Source organism: Myiozetetes cayanensis, unplaced genomic scaffold (assembly GCF_022539395.1).
Source record: "Myiozetetes cayanensis isolate MyiCay16 unplaced genomic scaffold, myiCay2020 scf23, whole genome shotgun sequence".
In the NCBI taxonomy this organism is placed as follows: domain Eukaryota; kingdom Metazoa; phylum Chordata; class Aves; order Passeriformes; family Tyrannidae; genus Myiozetetes; species Myiozetetes cayanensis.
In genome coordinates this window covers 552,721-574,638 of record NW_026087445.1, presented here as the reverse complement: position 1 = coordinate 574,638, position 21,918 = coordinate 552,721, and the positions used below count along the sequence as shown (strand labels likewise).

Here is a 21,918-nt window from a genome sequence, read left to right as displayed (position 1 = left end):
AGGAAACTTTTAACAATTAGTAAAAATATTAGAATAGAATAGAATAGAATAGAATAGAATAGAATAGAATAGAATAGAATAGAATAGAATAGAATCAAGTGCCGTTTCCAGGACTTTTAACAATTAATATCAGTAAAAATATAATATAATACTATAATCAAAATAAAGTTGTCAGGACTATCTTTTAGCAACTGCTTTTTTTTTTAACTATACCATGCTTGATCTTAAGTGGTGACCATAGTACTGAGTCGATCCTATTTTTATTTTTTTCTTGTACTGAATTGATTTTATTCTGTTTCAAGTAAATGTTGATGGCTCTGGAGGCACAGGGGTTTATGATCTCACCACCCCCAGCATTGCTGGGCCTGGATTTGCCTTTGGAAGGACAGGGGTCAGTTTGTGCAGCCAAGAGTTCGTGGTGGCAGAGCACTCTGTTCTCCTCCCCCATTAACTTTGTGTGGTTCCTGCACCTCACTGAATGCTCAGCAATGGGAAATTTTAAAAGGTGAAGAGAATTCTTAGGAGCACAGAAAAAAAAGCCCTTCCTTTAAGGGAGCAGGAAGAGCTGTTTGCCTTGGAGAAGATGACAACTAAGAGACAACCTGACAAAGCTGTGCATGTTTTTGAACACTCCAGAAAAGGTAGATCAGAGGCTTCTTTCTTCCTTTTGCAAGGTAAAAAGAGACAGTCAACAATATTAAAAGGCAGCAAATTAAAAGCCAATAAAAGGCAGGATTTTTCCTTGCATGATGGGCACTGATCTGTTGGAGTGTGATGCCAAGAGTCGGGTGCTCAGGGGGGCTGGGAGGGGACTCGGCTGGAAGACGGATCAGTCAGTGACATGGACTCTGAAATTCATGGAATCACAGCAGGGTGTGGGTGGGAAGGGACCTTAAAGATTGTCTTGTTCCACCCCTGCCATGGTCAGGGACACCTTCCACTAGCCCAGGTTGTTCCACAGCCACAGCTTCTCTGGCCAACCTGTGCCAGGGCCTCCCCACCCACACAGGGAAGAATTTCTTCTCAATATCCCATCTATCCCTGCCCTCTGGCAGTGGGAAGCCATTCCCTGTGTCCTGTCCCTCCATGCCTTGTCCCCAGTCCCTCTCCAGCTCTCTTGGAGTCCCTTTAGGCCCTGGAAGGGGCTCTCAGGTCTCCCTGGATCCTTCTCTTCTCCAGGGGAACCCCCCCAGCTCTCCCAGCCTGGCTCCAGAGCAGAGGGGCTCCAGGTTTGTGATCAGCTTAGTGGCCTCCTCTGGACTCGTTCCAACAGCTCCATCCGTGTCTCTCCTGTGCTGGGGCCCAGCATGGACACGGTCTGGCCCCATCTGTGGGTGAGCACACGGCTGGGGATCCGTTCCCTTGCTGATGCTCACTGGAGTTTCTTGAAGCTTCTTCAGAAGCCCCTTCTGCACATGGTGGACCAGACTGGGTGTCCCCCAGCGGTGTGAGTGTGTGTGACAGTCCTGGAGGGGTTAGTGGGACGGGAGGGCAATGTAGGAACAGCACTGGGAGCCTCAGGCCTCGGGGTGAGCGTTGGGAGCCTCCAGAATGCCACTGTAAAACTAACTACTTCCCAATAATTAATGTCAGCATTCAGATGGTGGGCTCTGGATCTTGACAAGAAATAATTGAAAAACCAAATGTGCAATTATGTCTGACAAGCAGCGTGTGCTTTTCTTGGTCACCAGAGCCTTGTGTAGTCATGTGTTAGACACGGTTTTATATAATTATTATTGTTTATATGGCGGGTGTCAGAGGAAGGAGGAATTTTAGTTTCAAGTCCTCTGTTGGCTATTTATTTTAAAGTCATTAGATTTGTTTTCAGACTTAACTACACTTAATGTGCGAGACTCCTGCTGAATAAATCAGACCCTGCTCTAGGAGCTGCATCTGTTTGTGGAGGGAACGGAGCCAGCTGGAAGCTCAGCCCCGTCTGCACCGGGGCTGTCACAGCCGGGAACCCGCTCGCAGCGCAGATGTAGCTGTGGAAAAGTTGCCCTGCCCCCGGAATGGGGGTGAAATCCCAGACCTTGGGGGCTCTGAGCTGCCTGGGAGGGCACGGGGGGGATCTCATTTATTGCAGTGTTAACAGCTCTGTGATGCAGGTCCCCAGAAGGATCTGGGAGATGGAGGGGCAGCAGAAGGGCTCTGGGTGCTGCCCTCGAGCAAGGCAGTGCACCAAGGGGTGCTTTGGGATCGGGCCTGGAGGGCCCCCAGCTCTGACATGGTGCAGTTTTCCCTGATCTTCTGGACCAAGCCTGGGTAGTTTGGGGGTTTCAGTCTCTGTCTTAGAAGATGGGACTTTCACAGAATCACAGAATCTCTCTGAGCTGGAAGGGACCCTCAAGGACCATCCAGTCCAACCCCTGGCCCTGCACAAACACCCCAACAATCCCAGCCTCTCCCTCAGAACATTGTCCAAACCCTCCTGGAGCTCTGGCAGCCTTGGGGCTGTGCCCACTGCCCTGGGGAGCTTGGGAGGAGAAGGTCTTGTGAGAAGTGGTTCCACCTACTTTGCTTCTCCTCAGTTCACCTTTCTCCAGCCTCCCTGGTTGCATCTCTCCCTCTCCTCCCACATTCCCTGCTCTGTCCTTTGCAAACATGTCCCAGCATCTCCTGTCACCCAAGGGAGGGTCTGCCCTGGAGTGGCACTGGCTCTTCTTCAGGCTCCTCTCCCAGTCCTGCCCTGGTCCCAGCACTGGGGGAGGACAACCTCTGTGGGTGTCCAAGCTGGAGATTGTGGTCCTCCAAACCTCAGGAGGGACAGGCCTAGGGCTGTGTTTCCAGGAGGCAAAATGATGAGAATTGTCTCTCCTTTCTTTAAAAGACAACCTGTGGGATTTTCAGTCCCAGAGCGTGAAGAGCTTCCGACTCATCCTGCGTCAGAAAGAGAGAAAATTATTGATAATTAGTCAAGGAATTTAATAAGCTGTGGTTCTCGCTGAGGGGATCTCACCAGCCATCTTCAAAGAGAAACAAACCAACCAATCAGCACAAAATCCCCCAACATACCCCTCAGGCCAGTAAGAGCAGTGGATAGTTCAGTTGTTTACCATGACCAGCACAGAAGCTCTGGGAAAACCAGGCAGGTTTCCTTAAAACCCAAAAGGTCAAATGTCCACATACAAGGAGATGACAGCGCTCAGGCTCATCCTGGCTCTGTGGGACTGGCAGATTTTCTGTATAATCCACACCCTTTTGCCAAATGCCAGAGTCCTGGAGGGCTTTGGATGGTGTGAGGAGGAGAAGTGTCCCTTTCTGGACCATGAAGTACTGAGATGTGGCAGCTGTAATGTCTGCAGGAAAGCTGAGCTATGAGGAAATCGTTCTCCTTGGGGTCACCCCCTCACCTGGGCGAGCTGGGCTTGTTCTGATAACGCTGTAGAGCCTTGTGGCTTGTTGATGATAAAATATGGACTCATAATTGCTGGTTTGGGTTGGAAGGGACCTTAAAGCCCATCCAGTCCCACTCTCCTGCCATGGGCAGGGACACCTTCCACCAGCCCAGGTTGCTCCAAGCCCCGTCCAACCTGACCTTGGACACTTCCAGGGATCCAGGGGCAGCCACAGCTTCTCTGGGCAGCCTGTGCCAGGGCCTGCCCACCCTCACAGGGAACAATTCCTTCCCAATATCCCATCTAAACCTACTCTCAGCAAAAAAAAAAAAAAAAAGGGTTTAAATGCCTGTGCATCTCTAGCAGCAGGAGATCCCTCATTGCCACCTCATTTCTATTGCTCCTCAGCTGGGGAGTTCTTACTGAATCCCAGAATATGCCGAGTTGGAAGAGACCCATAAGGATCATCAAGTCCAACCCTCAGCCCTGCACAGGCCCATCCCCAGGGGTCACACCCTGTGCCCCAGAGGATCATCCCAACCCTCCTGGAGCTCTGGCAGCCTTGGGGCTGTGCCCACTGCCCTGGGGAGCCTGTTCAGTGCCAACCACCCTCTGGGGGAAGAACCTTTCCCTGAGATCCACCCTGACCTGCCCTGACACAGCTCCAGCCGTTCCCTGGGGGCTGTCCCTGCTCCCCCCAGAGCAGAGCTCAGTCCTGCCCCTCCTCTGCCCCTGCCCAGGCAGTTGGAACAGCAAGGAGCTCTCCCCTCAGTCTCCTCTGCTCCAGCTGAACAAACCTCATCCCAAGGTCCTGTCTCCTTTCCTCTCCATCTCCTCCCGTGCTCTCTCCATCCCATCATCCCTGTCCATTCCATTTTCCCATCACCTGTTTGGTGGCCCAGCCCAGCACAGGCTCCTCATGGCCTTGTTAGGGACTTGTGGCCATTTCAGGCAGTTCTCAGCCCCTCAGTCATTTCCTAGTCAAGCAACATAGAGCTCTTTCACCGATATAAATAAACCCTTAATCTATTCTCTTTGTTTTTCCCTGAATTTCTTTGTCTCTGTTGACATTTCCACGCTTGAAAATTTAAAGACGCTGGCAGCTATTCCATTATCATCTTAAATTCAGTTTTTAACCTGCATCATTTGTGTGTCGCATTTTTCATCTGACTGAATTCTTTTGCTTTTGGCTGTTTTTTGTTGGATAAGCCAAATTTTTTTTGTATTTGGTTAGACTTTCCTCTTCAAACCATCCTCAAGATATTCCTAATAAGGACTGAAGGGAATTTGTTTTGCTAATACCTTAGGAATTCTTTGTGGCTCTTGACTATTGTTCTGGTTTGTGTTTTAATGTTTCATTTCTAGAGGAGAGGCAGCCTGGTTTGGTCCTGGAGTTTACCTTCTCCGAAGGATTCGGAGCTGCCGAGTGTCCCTTGAGGAATGAACGCACAATTAAATTCCTCCTCGACTTCCCGAGGCAGAGTTTGCTGTCAGGAAAGGTTGTGTGTTTTCCTAGACCCAGATAGCTGGAAAATTAAGTATTCTGCTTTGTTTGTTTGTTTTCCCTGGATTTTAGCACTGACAGCACACGTAGCACCGAGTGTTGCATGAGGTATTTCGGGGGTTTGCAAAGCTGTTAGCTCTGTTTTTAAGAGCTGGCTGCCCTCAGAGGAACCTGGGGATGCTCCTTGAGGCATCTCTCTTCTGAAAAGCCTTCAGGTCCTTATATGTTTATGAGTTCCTTATTAATATTGGTATTTATTGAGCAAGTTTTTTCAGGAAAACAGGAATGGCAGTTACTGCTACACTTCTGCCTGCAGAGGGTATGGTCTCAGATTCTGATTTCAGTTGATTTTGGGATGAGAAAGCAGAAAACATAAATGTGTCCCAGATAAGGACAGGGTTTGGGCTGCTTCTCGTGCCTCAGAGATGTTCTCTCTGTGTGCCCAGTCAGTGTGATGGCTCCAGGCCCAGCTGCTTGACTTGGAGCAAGGACCCCACAGTGCTCGAGAGCTGCACGTTACCCTTGGCCAGGATAGAAGGGATGAGCCTGTTCAGGAAGGTCATGGGTGGCAAAGAGAGGACCCACCAGCCTTGTGAAGAAAACCAGCCAGTCCCCTAAGAGTGCAGCTGTGGCCAAAACAAGCACAGAGACTGGAAGGAGCTCTTGCAATGTAGCACAGGCCTTGAAGTCCTTAAATCATGAGGTTCTCAAGAACATGTTGCATGTGGAAGATGCCCAGGAGCTCTGAGCAGCTCTTTCTTTTCTTCTGTTCTTCAGCAGGTCTCCACTCCACTGCTGCTGATGGAGGAGCGAGTTCCCATTCCCTGAAAAACGTCAGAGTATGAATGAACAGGATTTCCCTGTAATTTTGCTGTCAGTGATTAAATCCATACTTTGGGAATTCACATTGGCATCTTGGAAAATCGTGAAACCTCCTGGTGGAACCTGAGGGACCATGAACTTGTTCCACTCTGTGGCCAAGTGAAAATTTGGGGTTCAGACACAGCACCAGCGTGTGCTGCCACTGTGTGTGTTACCAAGAGTGCTGGTGGCACCCTTGGTCCTGCTTGGGTGTCTGTCCTTTGGAACGTGGAAGGGCTCCCAAACATTCATGGAAAGAGTCAAGCATTAGAAGGAAGATTTTAGTGTGCATGCAGTTAATTTAAGTAAGTGTTTGCTTTGATTCATTCAGGAGGCAGCAGAAGGGGTTGTTTTCTCCTGTGGAGGGGAGATTCCTCGTTAGACAATCTCTTTTCCATCAAACCAGTGACCAGAGGCAGCAATTCCACACTGGAAGTAGAGTTTCAGAGAATGATCACTCAGAGGAGGGACCCAGCAATGTGATGGTTATTCAAGCACTTTACACCTGAAAAATCAATACAGCCCTTCTGAAAGATGCACCAGCTCAGGCTGCAGGTGGAGTTTTGACAGAAACACCTCTGTGAGCTGTGACATGGGAGGGTGAGTTGCTCTCTTTGCCTTTGAAGCTGTGAGGGAACATCTGAAGCTGGACCAAAGGGCTGGAGACGGGAAACAAAGTGCTCAACTGTTACACTGGGAAAATAGCTCCTGTTTTTCTCTCTTTTAACCCTGAACTTGAAAATCTCTTTGCCTGGTGGTGTCTGCACAAGAGATCTCCCCGATGGAGGGCACCAGGCAGTTCCTCTGCTTCCTTCCCTCCTCCTGGTGTGAGGCACAGGGCCCACCCCCTGGGCTGCCTCAGGGAGATGATGAGAGCTGTGGGGACGGCGTGGGGAGGCCACCACAACTCGTTTATCAGATGAGCAGATTTTCAATTTACATCTCTCTTCTTCTGTCCTGCTTTCATCATCTTCATGTAAAACGAGGGTTCATTTACATCTGCTCTGTCTATTCTGCTTCCCATTGCCCCAGTCGGGACAGGAACCTTCTGGTTCTTGTAAAACCATGGCAGATGTCTGTAAATTGAGCCCAGTTTCAGCCTCCCGTTTTTTGCTTCCTTTGCTTTCTGGCAGCTGAGGCCCTTTGGTCTGGCATGGGACGAGCCAACTTTACCAGAAGACAAGTTGGAGCCTCCCCCTGGTGATGGTGCCGTGCAGGTGGGCTCTGCAGAGCATGTGTTTGAGTCCTTCCTGCACCTCCTTGGTGCTGCAGCACTAGAGCTTTCCAAGGACAAAAAGGGTGTTGCAGCACTTTAACAGGCACACACCATCCTCTGCTGAGGGGGTGTCACCACACAGTCACATAATGCCTTGGGTTGGAAGGACATGGAAGACCATCTCGTTCCACCTCCTGCCATGGTAGGGACACCTTCCACTAGACAAGCCCTGTCCCACCTGGCCATCATGGATATCATCAAGGCAATAGTGATTTGGTTTTCCAGCTTCAGTGGTGTCCAGGAAAAACCCAAAAATGCTCCACATTTACTGCTGGGGGGAAGAGCCTTCGTTGTTTGTAGTGTTGGTTCAGAACAGTGTCCTCCTCCACAGTTGTTTCCTTCTGAGCAGCTGACGTTGAGGACTGATATTTCACTGATCTCACTTTGCCCCTCCCCAAAAGCTCAGCAGGATGTGTGCTGTAAAAATAGCCTCATTAGAAGCCATCTGAGTACACATGCAATCACAGATCACTCAAAGGGAGCACAGAGCAGGCATGTTTCTTTTGCTGTCTTCAGAGAATTACATGACAAATTATTCCTAGCTGGAAGAAATGTCCTTTTATAATTGGGGTTTTTTCTCATTCTTTCATAAGGGAGGAGTGTGTGTTTTTTAAGTAGCTTTTAGTCACTTCCATTATTTATGAGGATGCTACTCCAGATCAGAAAAAGCAAACTGCAAACGCGAGTTTCTTGTGGCTGCAGCAGCTGACGGGCCCTGTTTGCTTTCACTCATCGCTGGTTTTGCTCATCACAGCCAGAGAGAAATGCTCTCCAGAGATGGGAACAGCACCACACTGCAGCTTTCACCCTTTCACCTCTCCTCCTTCCACAGGAGACCAGCTGGAAGGAGCTTTGTGTCCTTCCCTCTGGAAGAGCTCCTGGCATTGCCCTTGGGTTGCTGCTGGTGAGGCATCCCCCAGGCTGCTCAGCTTCACAGCCAGAATTGCACTCCAGGCCGATCCTGTTGTGCTGCATCATCGATCTCTGCTGAAGCCTGAGGCCTTCACAAACTTCCTCAGGTGTAGGGCCAAGGAAGCTGGACCTAAATGGGTCCAGGAACCCATTTTTACCCCTACCTTTCCAGTTCCCCACGATGAGTCTTCATTAAGGCCTCCTTAAATCTCTTCTGCCTTCACACACTTGTGTTTGACATGAAAGTGGCCGTAACGTCATCGGAAGATGAAAGTCTGCTGATCAAAGGAGGCAGCAATGTTGAAATGAGCATTGTGAGATGGCAGAGCTGGTAATACAGTAATTGGCTGTGTGGCCTACTTAGTCAGAGCAGTGATACATGTGAGTGCAATGTTTGTTTGCCTCTTTCATGTTCAAAATCCAGAGAGTCTGTTCTGGAAAGTGAAACAGGACCTTACCTGTCGGAGCAACCAGGCATGGCTCTGAGTGAGAGTGTGAGCAGTGTGTGATCCCAAGGCTTCTGCTTCCTCTCCTCAGCAAGGAAGAGCCTCTTGGATTGCCGAGGTCCACAATTCAGTAAAGACAAGACATGAAGCAGCAAAGGAGGTTGGTATTCCCCAGCCTCTGACCCAGGAAGGGTCAAAGTCATGGAGAAGGTGCACCCTGTGGAAGGAGGTAGGGTTTAAGCCAGAGTGCCTGTGCACTCTGCTCCTCTCTGGTCTCATTTCTCTGAGCAGTTTTTGTCCTGTGCAAGCAGTGCCTTGGTTGAAGAATGTCCTCTTCCCAGGAACATCGTGCCATGGATGTTAAATGCAGGTTGGCCCTGCAGAGGGAACTGCAGCTGATCCCTGGGAGGCCACACTGGAACACGAAAACGACATTGTTTCATGCAGAAATGTGGAGACATGAGGCTGGGACTGTGCTCAGAGCCACCAGGGGAGGGATGGCTGAGGGGCCCAGCAGTGGGAGATGCCTGTGGCAGGTTCTCCCTTGGTTCCTGTGCGCTGCTGTCTCCACCAAGTGGAGGCTGTGACCATCACTGGTCCCAGAGTGTTCCCCAGCAGTCTCTGCAGGGGTGCAGAAGATGGGGCTGGTCTCTGTGCCGGCCCAGTGTCAGCTCTGAGCCTTGCGGGCACCTCCTGGTTCAGCTCCCAGGACTTAAACTGAAGTCCTGAAAACTACAAGTCCTTTTCTCCCTATGTGCCCTCACCCAATTCAGCAAGACCTGCTTCCAGCCTTAGGATCTGCAGATCTGAAAATTCCCTGCTTTTCTTCCTCATCCTCTCTCTGACCCTTGGCAGCAGTTGTGCCTCAGCTCTGGTGGTGCTGCAGTGGGACAGGAATGAGCCAGGTGGTGCCTGATTTCTTCATCCCCCCGGGCAGGATGTTCTCTGGCACTGTGTCTCGGGGGTAGTTTCTGGAGAAGGAGTATATTCCACCTGTCCTGCTGCTTCCTCTAACTGGAGGCTCTTTGTGCTGCCAAGAAGCAGGGGAGGCAAAATTCAGCACAACACTGAGCAAGTGCAGCCTCAGGGGCAGGGGATCCACCATCCACGGAGCAACGGGATGGGCAGGGAATGGTGCTTCTCTGGTCACCTCCCGTGGGCCAGCACGTGGTGGAGCCTGTGGTGGCTCTGTCCTCCCAGGAACCCTGGCTCTGCTGTGGCTGTGTGTGTACCCCTCTCCATCCTACCTGAAGTTTTCCAATGTCACTCATTTCCTTTTCTTTCCCATTTAGCCTCAGGATGTTGGTGCTCTTTCCCAGCCAAACCAGGAGGTTTCAAACTCTGCTGTCCCATGAGGATTGTTCCCTCAGCCCTGCTCCCTAGGGACAGTTATACCCCAGTCAGCAACTGGGCTCCAGAAGCCTGGACTGACCCTGGTTCTGCTCCAACCTCAGGAGCACTGCCTGGATTTCACCTGAGCCCACAGGGAAGTGATGCTCGTTCTGCTGGGAGAGTTGTCTTCCCCCATCACTGCCTCCTCCTCGTCTCCAAAGCTGTGCAGCCCCAGCAGGGGCACCAAGTAGCTTTTGGAGAGCTCAGATCTTCTCCCAGGAGTGTAAGAGCTGCTCCATTGGGCCCTGCCATCTGCACAGCAGCTCTGACCCCCTGTGTCACCTGGAAAGGGGTCCACCTTTGTGCTTGGGGAGCTTTTTGGTGTCAGTGTCCAAGAGGAAGGAGAGGTTGGTCTGTCCCTGGATGGTCACTGTGCTGTGGGACTCCTGTCAATGCTGTCAGAGCCCTGGGACAGTAATCCTGTTGGGGATTGTTTGTAGTGTTCAGACAAGTTCTCCTGCGTGGTGTGTCCATCAGCCCTTTGGGGGCTGTAAGGATTGAGGTGAGGGAGATGTTCTCCATGTGCAGGGAAGGCAGGAGGATCCATCACCTTCTCCTGCTGTTGTCAGCAGCTGGTGATGCCCCTCTTGTGCATCACTTGAAGCAATCAGAGCCTCCTGGCTCCTCTGTCCCCTGCATAGCACAGATTGAGCTCAGGGGGCTCTGCCATGTCCGGGAGGTGACCCCATATCCCCCAGGGAATGTGGGGTCACCTCCCGGGCACGGCAGAGCTGCAGCCACACCCAGCTGTAACCTGGTACAACTGCTGCCTTCAGCCCTCCTAGAAAGTGTCAGAAGACAGAGAAGGACTCTGTTTGTTGTAACATTGGTGTAGAAATCCAGTGATGCTACTTTTTTTTTACTGTTTTAATTGTTTCTCACGGGATCAGCAGGGCTGGTGGACCATGAAATCTTGCTGGGAAGTCACTTCCTTGGCAGAGATGGATCCAGAAAGTCAGTGGGTGTGAAGGGCAAAGGGTCCATTGGCCTGATCTAATGATTTATGTATTCCTGCAGCTTCAGGCCACCAAGTGTGGCCAGTGGACATCTGTGCTGAGCCCAGCAACCTGGGACCAGCCAGATACACATCTCTGGCTTTGAGAACTTGGGGACGTTTGTTCTCCTTGGGCATATCCTTTGGAAAGCAGTTGTTCCAGAGGACCACCATCCATGCTGATATTTTATGCCTCATTTCAACTGGTTCCAGCTTGCAGGAGGAGCTCGTAGTCTACTCTTCCCTGCCAAATTAAGGAAAGACAGTATTTTCTCCCCACTAAGATTGATAATATGCTGCAATCAAATCACCTCTCAGTGTCCCTTTTGCCATGAGAAATGGATTGCAGTGCTTTGGTCTCACAAAGTCATGAAGTGTCTTTTCCCCAGACTTGAACCATTTCAGTGCTGCTTTTTTGAGCCATCTCCAGCTTTTCTGCTCACCTCTGAAACACCAGGGTGCTCGGTGTGTCTGCAGCCTGAGGGGACTGGCTCCACCACGGCTTCCTACTGGCAGAAAATGCCCTCCTAGTTCAGTCTCAGGTTCCTGAACCAGCAAACCGGGTTAGTCCTTCAGGTCTGTGTGGCTGCAGCATGAGCTGCCCCTGGCATCACAGCTTTGGGGGGCACCCACCTTCCTGGACTTGTTTGACTGTTCTACAACCTCTTGTCTTGGGCAGAGCCAGCTACAGAGAGAGGGATCCACGGGTGTGGATGCAAAGTGGGTGCCATCAGAAAGTCTTTATGTTCTTACCCCATTTATAATCTCAGAAAGCTGCAGCCTCTGCTTCACTGCCACTTGTATTAGTTTTTAATTCCATGTCCCCTGGCTCCTGCATGGATTTCCACGTGGGTTTGTCCAGGATTGGCAGGTCCAGGTTGCTGTACCATCAATAACTGAGGTGTTTTTCCTGCACTTCACAGCAGAGCTGGCTCTCACTGCCTGCTCCCACCTTCCAACCTCCCAGTGGGAACTGTACTGGTTGACTTTGTTTTTCCTCCACAGTCCTCATCAGAGAGTTTTTCCTCTACACCCAATCGCTGCCTTTATCAGTGTTTTGCATTTCACACCTCCTGAATTTGATTGATTTGCAATTAATCCCACCCTTTTCTGATCCCTGAGTGTTTTGTACCTTCCCCTTGGGACAGGTGCTGAGCGACTCCATGTAGGGTGAGATTGATGGGCCTTTGGGACATCCAGTGATATTTCCATAAAGATAGTCCAGTTTTCAACCACATTTTCTCTGCCTTAATTTATCTTTCTCCCTTGTAAAAACCCTGTATGATTTTGGGAGCAGGGGGGAGTATGTGTGAGGAGGCAGGAAATGAGTGGGAAGGCAGGTCAAGGCTAATTCTCTCTGTTTAGGGGCTATTAATTGTACATCTCTCTCCATAATGAGATTGAAGGGAAGGAATAATAAAATATCTGGTGATAGGACAGGACTGACCCATTTTGAAACAGCAACTCCATGTCTGTGTTGGAGGCTGGGCAGTAATGACTCTTGATTCCTCTGCTCCCTCAGCCCTGTCCTCCCAGGATTACCCACTCCAGCTGCAGTGTTTTGCTTTCTCTGTCAGCTCCATAACCAGTGTCAGAACCCATTGCAGGTGTTGGTTTTCAGACATTTTTAATTCATACTTTATTCTGACTTTACACTGTTCCAAGCAATGGGATTTCCTTCTCTGTTGCATGATCTAACAATCATCCATAACTTCAGCCTATTTTTCAATTTATTTTGCCTGTTACTTCTGCCTAAACCATTTCCAAACACCTTTGGCTGTTCCCAGTGTTTACAAGATTACTAAATACATCACAGTCTTTTCTGTTTCTGGCTAGTGTAAACCACTGTATATTTAGTTCTTCTGATATCTGCACAAACTGAAGCAGCAATTCTTTCATCCTTGTATTGTGTGCTGGAGTTTATTAATAACCAGTATGAAAAACCAGGAGCCCCTAAGGAGTGGTGGGATGGTGCATTTGGGAAAGGAGCTCCACTTTTTTATTACCAGGTCTCGTGCTCAAACCCCCTTTGCCTTTTGCCACCACAGCACTTGTTGAAGTTGTTTTGCAGCTTTGAGGTGCCCAGTGTCCTTTTCTAAGGGGTTTTGAGTGTTTTTATAGATTATTTTCTCCCATGAATTTTCAGCTTTTTCTTTCCAAGATGAAAACACGTTATTCCCTTCATCTGTTTTTGAACACAGTGGATCTCCTCTGCCTCTCCCCATCCATCACACTTTCTGTCATCTTTGATAGTTGCATCTGTCCATAACGGGATAGTCTCCCTAAATATCCTCATACTATAGATGATGCCCTTTGATCAGCACCATATATGTTAAATAAAGCCATGGGAATACCACAGGATGTCAGGCTGCTTGAAGGGATAAAAGAGAGGATGTGATGGACAAGTACTCCAAATAAAAAATGTCAGAGAATCAGAGACTCATTTAGGGGGTGGAAAAGACCTTTAAGATCATCCAGTTGAACCATTAATCCAGCACTGCCAAGTCCACCCCTGTCCCCAGTGCCACAGAAGAGCAGGGCTTTGCTTTGCATGTGTGGACGAGTCTTGGTGCAGCACCTGCTGTCAGAACTGCTGGAGCTCTGCTCTTGGCCTGCTGGCAACCACGTGAAATTCTGTGCCCTTCTTTAGGTCCTGCTGCTGTTGCTTGTGATGATTAAGGTTATTTTCATTATTAGCAAATGCTTTTGTTGCTTTTGTCTGGTTACATTTTAATTACTTCCCTTGTTTGACAGGCACACGTTCCTACCCATGCTTATTTTAAATAACCTGCATAAACCAAGATACCTTGCATCGGGTCCTGGTATGAGAAAAGAGCACTTGTCAGTGAGGATTCACGTTGTCTCCTCTTTTCCCCCATTCAGGGAGTGTTTGAAGAGGAGCCCACAGAGCCCGAAAGCAGAGGGCTCTGACTCGATGACATCTCAGTCCTCACCCAGTGAAGAGGCTGGAATGATGACTGAGGTGAAAGTGAAGACAGAGGTACCAGATGACTACATTGAAGAGGTGATCTGGCAGGACGACACCAAAGATTCCAAGAACAACATCAAAGACGGGCCGGGAGATGTTCCCGCCGAGATCTGCGTGGTCATAGGTGGGGTCCGCAACCAGCAGACACTCGGTAAGACACGGCAGCACCACCCCCCCTTCCCTGCCTGTGTGTGGGGACAGCAGAGCTCTGCAGAGCTGTCCCTGGGCTCTTGGCTCTGCTGGAGGGCCCAGAGCCAAGGTGCACATCCACCTCGGGGTCCTGGCTCATGACTGACCTGCTGCAATTTCTGCTGGGTGTTCACATCTGGTCACCCTGAAAGGCTCAGCCAAGACCAGAAAGAAAAAGCTGGTGATCTTCTTTTGGCTTGTTCAGTGACTGGCCCATCAGGCACCTGGCCCATGGTGGGCCAAAGGCTGGGGGTGTGTTTGACAGAGATGAAGCAACTGGGAGGAAAGCCTGAGAAACTGCTGAAATGTTTCCAGGAAAGTTGCCTTGTGGAATGTGGATGCTTTGTGTAAATAATTAGATTTAGCTCTAAAGAAGGTTTTACAGGTTCCTGTTTGTTTTTCTGATCACTAGTCACATTATGGGAATAATTTTGACTTAGGGCTGGCTGTGGTGTGCCCCTTCCAAAACAGTGCTTCCTGTCCCCACCCCACCTCCAGCTGTGATGAGAAGGAGCTTTTTCTCTTTTTCTGTGAACATCAGACTGTGCTCTCCGCCTGCTCCAGGGAAAGGGGCTTCCTGCAAGAACCTGGCAAGGCACCTCTCTTGCACTTGCCTCTGTTGGCTCTGACCTGGAGCAGCTCTCTGTAGTGTCTCTGAGAGCCAAAGGCAGCTGCTGATATAAAGAAGGAGGAGCAGTTGGACCATGTTTCCTTTGAGGGACTCAGAAGGAAGCTAATTAGGGTTCCCCTGTGTTGTTGTTGAGGTTGCCTTGTCTTGCAGGGGGAGAGAAATGATGTTTGATTTTCTCCTGGGTTTTGCTTGATCATTGTCCACACTGCTGGAAAGAAACCTGGGAGGTGTCCTCAGCTGGTGGTTGTCTCAGAAGCATTATTGTTCTTCCTGTCCTCCTTTCCCTGCCAAGACAGCCACCAAGAGCAGCAGGGTGGGAGGTCACTGCTGTCTGTGCAGGGTCAGAATGTCTAGGGAAAGCCTAGAAGTCCATAACTATTTCTGACTTCAAGATCTTGCACTTTGGAGGAAACGTTCAGTGTGTTTTCAGAGTTTTTGTGCCTCTACAGCTCTTGAGAGATTGAGCAATACATGGGCAACCCTGAAAAACCTCCCTGGTGCCATGGGAGGGAGAGGTGGGGATATGACCACTGATGGGGAGCAGTGGGAGCTTCTCCTTCAACCATGGTCCCCAGCCCTTGGTGAAAGCATCTGCAGGGTGGGTGTTTGCTGTGTAGGATCCCCTTCTCCCCACGGCTTCTGTCTGGGTAGCAGCAGCTGCTCTGCAGGTGCTGGCCCCTGAGAGTGGTGGTTTCCAGGCCAGGTTGGTTTCATTGCTGTGCAGTGGGGAGGGGGCTTTTGCTGTTGGATGACTTGGGTGGACTAGAGGGGAAGCCACCAAGGAGCAGCTGAGGCCACTGGGTTTGTTCAGTTGGAGAAGAGACTGAGGGGAGACTCACTGGGGTCTGCAGGTTCCTCCTGAGGGACAGCTCCAATCTCTGCTCTCTGTGAGCAGTGACAGGACCCAGGGAATGGCTGGAGCTGTGTCAGGACAGGTTCAGGTTGGATCTCAGGGAAAGGTTCTTCCCCCAGAGGGGGGGAAGTCTCCTCTTCTCCAGCTGAACACACCAAGTGCCCTCAGTGTCCTCACACACCTTCAAATCAAGGCTCTTCCCCATCCTCGTTGCCTCCTTTGGACACTCTCCAATGGCTTCAGATCTTCCTCAAATTGTGTCCCCCCAACCTGCCCCAACATTGCAGGGGAAGCCGCCCAGGGCAGAGCAGAGCAGGACAAGCCCCTCCCTCGATCCTGCCCCCTCTGCCCCACTGGCCATTGCAGCTGCTGTGCTGGAGCAGCCCAAGGTGTGAACTGCTGATGCCAGTGGTGCCTCCTGACCCTGGAGCAAAGCCTTTGTGCTCTCTGTTGCTGCACTTGCAGGAGTTGTTCTCCCTGCAGCCTCTCTCGTGGTGTGATCTGGAGCCCTGTGTCTGAATCATTTCCGCTGTGCAGACAGGCAGGGCTTTGGGAGGGTTTTATTCGCCTTCACTGGGGAAGCTGAGATTGGAGGTGTCGAAAGTGGTTATTTTTTATAGTAATTCCTGATGAAATGGTGAATTGGGTGTGAATGAATCTCTGTCCTCTGTGTGGGACTGCTGCCCCCCAGACTGTCTCCTTTCAGAGGGTGCTGGGGACAGTCGGTTCAAGGGGGAATGTGTTGTCTGAGCTGGGCCCACGGTGCTGGAGGCTGAGGGACCACGTGGCTCCCAGTGACAGCTTTCCTGGGGGCTCAGCCTTGGGAGTTGGCTGAAATACACGTTACAAGATTTATGTCTCTTTTCTGAGTCACATCTCTTCAGGAGCCTGCTATATTTATATTTTTAGTTGTTACTTGGAGCAATTTATAACAGGGATTCCCAGCTCAGTTGCTGCTGTTCCCTTGCAGTATTTTCATCACATTAGGCCTTGTGTCTGCTGCCTCCTGTTTGCTTACACATTCACATGTCTCTCCTGGCACTTTGGAGTGCTCCAGACTCTGTTTCCATCCATCTGGGGCAGCCCCAACCCTGTGGTGGCTGAAGTGGCTGCAGTGGAGTGGGATGGGTGGTGACAGTGGCTGCAGTCCCCCAGCTGAAGAGCCAGTGCTCTGTGTGGGTTTGGACCCTTTCCCTTTCAGCTGCTTTTCCACAGTTCTTGCAATCCCGTGGGATTGCCCTTTGGCTTCCCAAGCAGGGAAAGCCATCGGAGAGGTTGGCTCTAACCTGGGCCCAGTCTGCAGCAGATGCTGCTGCTGTGGATCCCCCGTTCCTCCCCTGTACCCCCACGGTCCCCCTGGGTCTCCCTGTCTCAGGGAGGTTCCTGCCCTGCACAGAGCAGAGGTGCAGAGATGCCATGTCCTGTTCTTTCCTCTGACAAGCCTCACGCCCTGGCCCTGGGCCAGGGTCACCTGAAGAGCCCCAACTCAGGGACATTTCTCAGGGCAGGAGTGTCAGGGCAGAGGCAGAGAAGTCCCACCATGGAGCTGTCTGGAGAGGAGAGGAAAAGCAAAAGGCACTTGTGCTGTAAATCAGGAGAAAGGGGGAGACTGTCAGATGTGGACCATTTCCTAATGCTGGGAATACCATCAGGCAGGTCTGTGTGTTTTGGAGGACTGAGTTATCAGGAGAGGTTTCATACAAGACTGCTTAAGCTCTCAGTCTGGCTTGTGCTTTACAAGAAACATTCTGGAGGGGACTTTTCAAGTAATGCATTCAATCAGAAATGTTTCTGAGACAGTGAAGAAAGGTCCTTCTGCTTTGAGACCGTCTCTCAAATGTCACCCGCACAGGCTGGGTTTGTGCCGTGGTGCTGAGGCTCAGTGCTGAGCTGTTCAGCATGCGCAATTCAGGAGCACTTTCTTTGCTCCCCAGTGAAGTAAAATAGTGCTGCAGAAACCTTAAGAAATTCTGCATGACCCCTGACATCTTGTTAGCGAGCCACAGGGACAGATGGGGCTTGGAAATTTTTAATAGGCTTCAGCCATCATTATTCTTTGGAAATGCATCCAAAAAAAACTTTAAGGGCGTTTTTCTGATTTCTTTTTGCACAATTTAGATGGAAAAGCAGTGGAACGTGGCTCTCCTGTTGGATATACACGAAATCGATATGCAGGGACGTGGATTTTTGACCATGCATTGAGATACACGGCCGGTATGTGATGGAGGGTGTGAGAGTCTAACCAGGGATCAGGGAGCAAGGGAAAGCTCTGGATGCAACGCGTGTGTTGCCCAAATTCCAGCTGTGAGGCTCAGGAAAAGCCTGGCACCAACTAACCACAAACCTTCCCCATCTCCCCTCCTACCACAAGCAGCTTTAACCTGCATGACACATCCTGGTGTGGACAAAGGCTGAGATGGATCCCGGCCATGGTGGTGCCCGAGGCCCCACGGGTGTGTTCTTTGCAAGGCCTTAACACACAGCAATGGCTTTTTTCTCCTTCACTTCATCCTTCCTCCACTCCAGTAACACCTTTTTTGTGCTAAGTCACCCTTTCTTTCTCTACTGTGATGATCTGTGTGCTGAGCACACAGTTGTGGCTGTTGAGTTGTCTCTTGGAGCCCGTGGGACTTCAGGGGCGTAACACACCTCCCTCACACCCTCCACACACCCAGTGTCCTCCTGGGCACTGCTCTGCCACCCACAGGCAGGAGGTGGGTGGAGATGTCCCCCTTGAAGATGACTCCAGCCTTCCTTGAGTACTTGAGACCTTCAGGGCATCTGCAGAAAAGCCAAGGGACTCTGGTCCCTCTGCTGCCATTGCTTTCCAGCACAGCCCCTGCCCGAGGGCTGCAGCACCATTTGGGTTTGCACTGGAGAGGAAGGCACTGCACAGTTACCTGTACAGGTGATATTCGTGGAGAACTTCTGCACATCTGTGTGCCCTAGGCTATATCCAGAGGAAGGGGGAAATATAAGAAAAAGGGAGGAAAAAAAATCAACCTAGGGCCATTGATCCCTCACTCTGTTTGACCTGTTTGCACAGATTCAGAGAACCACGGAATGCTTGGGCTAGAAGGGATCTGAGCATGAGCAGGGACACCCTCCACTAGCCCAGGTTGCTCCAAGCCCCATCCAACCTGGCCTTGGACACTTCCAGGGATCCAGGGGCAGCCAAAGCTTCTCTGGGCAACCTGTGCCAGGGCCTGCCCACCCTCACAGCCAGGAATTCCTTCCCAACATCCCATCTAACCCTGCCCTCTGGCAGTGGGAAGCCATTCCCCCTTGTCCTGTCCCTCCATCCCTTGTCCCCAGTCCCTCTCCAGCTCTCCTGGAGTCCCTTTAGGCCCTGGAAGAAGCTTGAAGGTCTCCCTGGGTCCTTCTCTTCTCCAGGTGAATCCCCCCAGCTCTCCCAGCCTGGCTTCAGAGCAGAGGGGCTCCAGCCCTCTGATCAACTTAGTGGTCTCCTCTGGACTTATTCCAGCTTTTCCCAGTGCTCCATGTGCAGCCAGCTCTGTGTTGGGATGCGGGTGGGCATCACTCATGTTCCTCTCTTGGTTCATCTGACCCTCAGCTTTGCCCAGGGCTCCTGGTTGTAGGGCCAAGTGAGGGTCAGTGCACTCGTCTGCTGGCTGTGCTGCTTCAGGGCTCCAGCTGGAATAGCTTTCAAGAAAGAATTTTGGAGGTTGGTGATGAAAATAATCAGTCCTTGAGCGTGGAAAATGAGGGCTGGCAGGTGCTGCCGACTCGCTGATAGCCAGGATTTCACTTGGGAAAAGCTGTGTGGAGTGACCACAGGTGATGACTGTCCCATTTATGTGTATCTGGATATAAAATACAGTGAGCTTTGATAATAAAAATGCTCTGGAGCAGATCAGACACAGTGAACTGCCTGTGCTATCAGTGGATCTGAGTGTTTTCTCAGATGTGTGCTCTGGTGTATCTGACTGTGGCAAATGGCCTCTTTCAGCATCAGGGGCAAAGCAGCCTCCCAAGCTCACAAGACATTCCTGAGTGATGCCAGCAATGATGGACAGGGAATTCAGGGCTGTTACAGACTGAAAGGAGGGTTGTTTTCTTCCCAAGCTGTAGAATAGCACATGGGAAGGCAAAAAGGGACCGTGGGTATAACATGTTCAAACAACACGTTGATTTTGTTCCTGGCAAGAGCTCACTTTGAGTAGCACCAGGTAAGTTCTGCTGTGAGATGCTGGTTGGGAATGTTTGTTTGGATGTGTGTGTGAATGTTTGTCATTTTTTATGGCTCATCCCTGAGTTTTACTGTCTGGCATGGTCAGGAAAAGATTGTTTCAAGGTTGTGCGAGGAAGCATCCATGGACATGAAACACTGCCTTCACACCAAACCACATTCAGCCCTTTCTTCTCCCACCTCCTCTCCCGTAAGTGCTGCCTTCGCCCTCCTGAAGAACACTGAGGGGATCCCAGTTCAGTAGCTGCTGGGGGACAGCTAAGGAATGCAATGCATTGTGCAAACGAGAGCTTGGGAGGTGAATTTACAGTCTGTCCACTGAAGTGGAGTGGGAGAAAAAAGAGATTGAATCAACTGAAATAAAAAATCTGAGGAAATTTCTGTCTGCCTGTTCAATAAACAGAAGAGCCTAAATCCATGGCATAATTTCATCATTACAAATGGTTCTCCCAGCTCTGCTCCTCTGGTTTCATTTCAAATGACTGTTTGCAGATGTGTGTTTTCTGGAATTAGAGACACATATTGAGAAGAGAGACTACTGTGGTCATGTGCTTTTCCTTAAAAAGGGCAAAAGTTCTATTTGTATCTATTTGGTTTCCTCTGGGTGGATATTTACCAAATCTCTGTGGGTTTCTTGGGAAATTTGTACATTGTGCATTTCTTGAGAAATTTTGAAAACTCCTTGCCTCAAGTTAACATATTGCCTTCTTTTTTCAGTTGAAAAGCTTTTTTTCCCAGCTAGTAGGAACTTACTGAAAAGTAATTCAGGGTTATTTCTGTCCATAGGAAACATTAGTCATTATTATAAAATTATAAGTCGGGCTATTTTGAGAGTGGCACTTTCACGTTAGCAAAGTTGAAAAGATACTCTGAAAATGTAAGTTCAGGGTAATATGCCAAGGAATCTTAAATAAGGCTGAAAAAAGAATAGAGTCTGGGACAGTGATTTCCTGCATTTATCTCCATGAACCTTCCAAAAATGACTTTGCTGCAAACTGCATTCTTTTGCCCGCAGCGTATGGATCAGTGTGTGGGGAGGCTGCTTTTCCTGATCTAATGTGGTGATGTATTTCTTCTCTGCCTTGTTTTTCAGGGTCTTACGAGTGTGGAATATGTGGGAAGAAATACAAGTATTACAACTGTTTCCAGACCCACGTGCGAGCACACAGAGGTACCTCCCTGCTGCTCCCATCTCTGGGAATCCTGGGGTAACAGGCAGGGTCAGGGACTGTGGAGCTGTGGCAGGGCCAGGGACTGTGGAGCTGTGTCAGGGCAGGCTCAGGGTGGATCTCAGGGAAAGGTTCTTCCCCCAGAGGGTGGTTGGCACTGAACAGGCTCCCCAGGGCAGTGGGCACAGCCCCAAGGCTGCCAGAGCTGCAGGAGGGTTTGGACAACGCTCTGAGGGCCAGGGTGGGATTGTTGGGGTGTCTGTGCAGGGCCAGGGGTTGGACTGGATGGTCCTTGTGGGTCCCTTCCAGCTCAGGAGATTCTGTGATTTTATGTCTATTTTCAGGAAGGTCTTGAAGGTTTCTCTGCTGCTTCCCTGGTCACCAACAAAGCTTCTTTGGGGTGGGCCATTGAGAGGATAAACTTTGGGGCTGTCTCAGCTTTGTGTCCCTCTGCTCCAGTGGTATTTCTTCCAAGGTCAGGAGCAGCTGCTGTGTTTGGTGCAGTATTTTCTGCGCAGGGCTCTTGGGGACATCACTGTGTGCTGGGGGAGCAGCAGAGCAGGAACATTCTCCTGGCAGGTCCTACATTCTGAGAGTGGTGGCATCTCCCTGAGGTTCTCTGTGTTCCTGCCCCACTGGGGGTTTCAGCCATCCCTGATAAGTCAGATACGGGCATTGCAACTGCTTTATTTTTTATGTTGAAACCAAAATGCTCCTTGAGCTCCCCCCATGCCCCTGCTGTCAGCTGAGGTCACTTCCCCAGTGCACTGTGTGACCGAAAGGTCTCGTGCTTAGTCGGGAATGGCTTTATTTGAATTTTCTGTAAGACTGGACAATCCAATGTTGCTTAATTGCAGAAATGTGAAAGTTTGTGGTGGTTTGTACAAGTCTGCAGGATTTGGAGAATTGCATATCTGAAATACCAGAACAACAGGGACTGAAAAGCAGCTCCTGAGCTTTTCAGTGGGTTTATTTTCTGTCCCCTGAGGTGAGCACTGCAGTCTGGGTGTCAGCCTGGCAGGAGCATCTGCTTTAGCTCCTCAGTTTTAACCAGCAGTGTTAGTACTGCTGGAATGTCTAAAGGAGCATAAAGAGAACTCCCAGTGAAAAGTTTGACAACCCAGGGATAATAAAGGCTAATGCAAGATTAGATT

The 21,918-nt window shown here is 50.2% G+C and overlaps 1 protein-coding gene across 6 annotated transcripts in view; it reads left to right on the top strand.

The window, feature by feature from the left end:
* Window positions 1–21,918, top strand: part of ZNF618 (zinc finger protein 618) — a 164,409-nt gene that overhangs the window by 73,242 nt on the left and 69,249 nt on the right. For 5 of the 6 annotated variants that reach the window (XM_050319733.1, XM_050319731.1, XM_050319730.1 and 2 more), the window contains exons 3-4: window positions 13,607–13,863; window positions 20,689–20,766. In XM_050319733.1, coding sequence (XP_050175690.1) covers window positions 13,607–13,863; window positions 20,689–20,766 — 335 coding nt within the window. Of the gene's footprint in view, window positions 1–13,606; window positions 13,864–17,503; window positions 17,600–20,688; window positions 20,767–21,918 lie in introns of all 6 variants that reach the window. The other variant, XM_050319735.1, reaches the window with a different exon arrangement.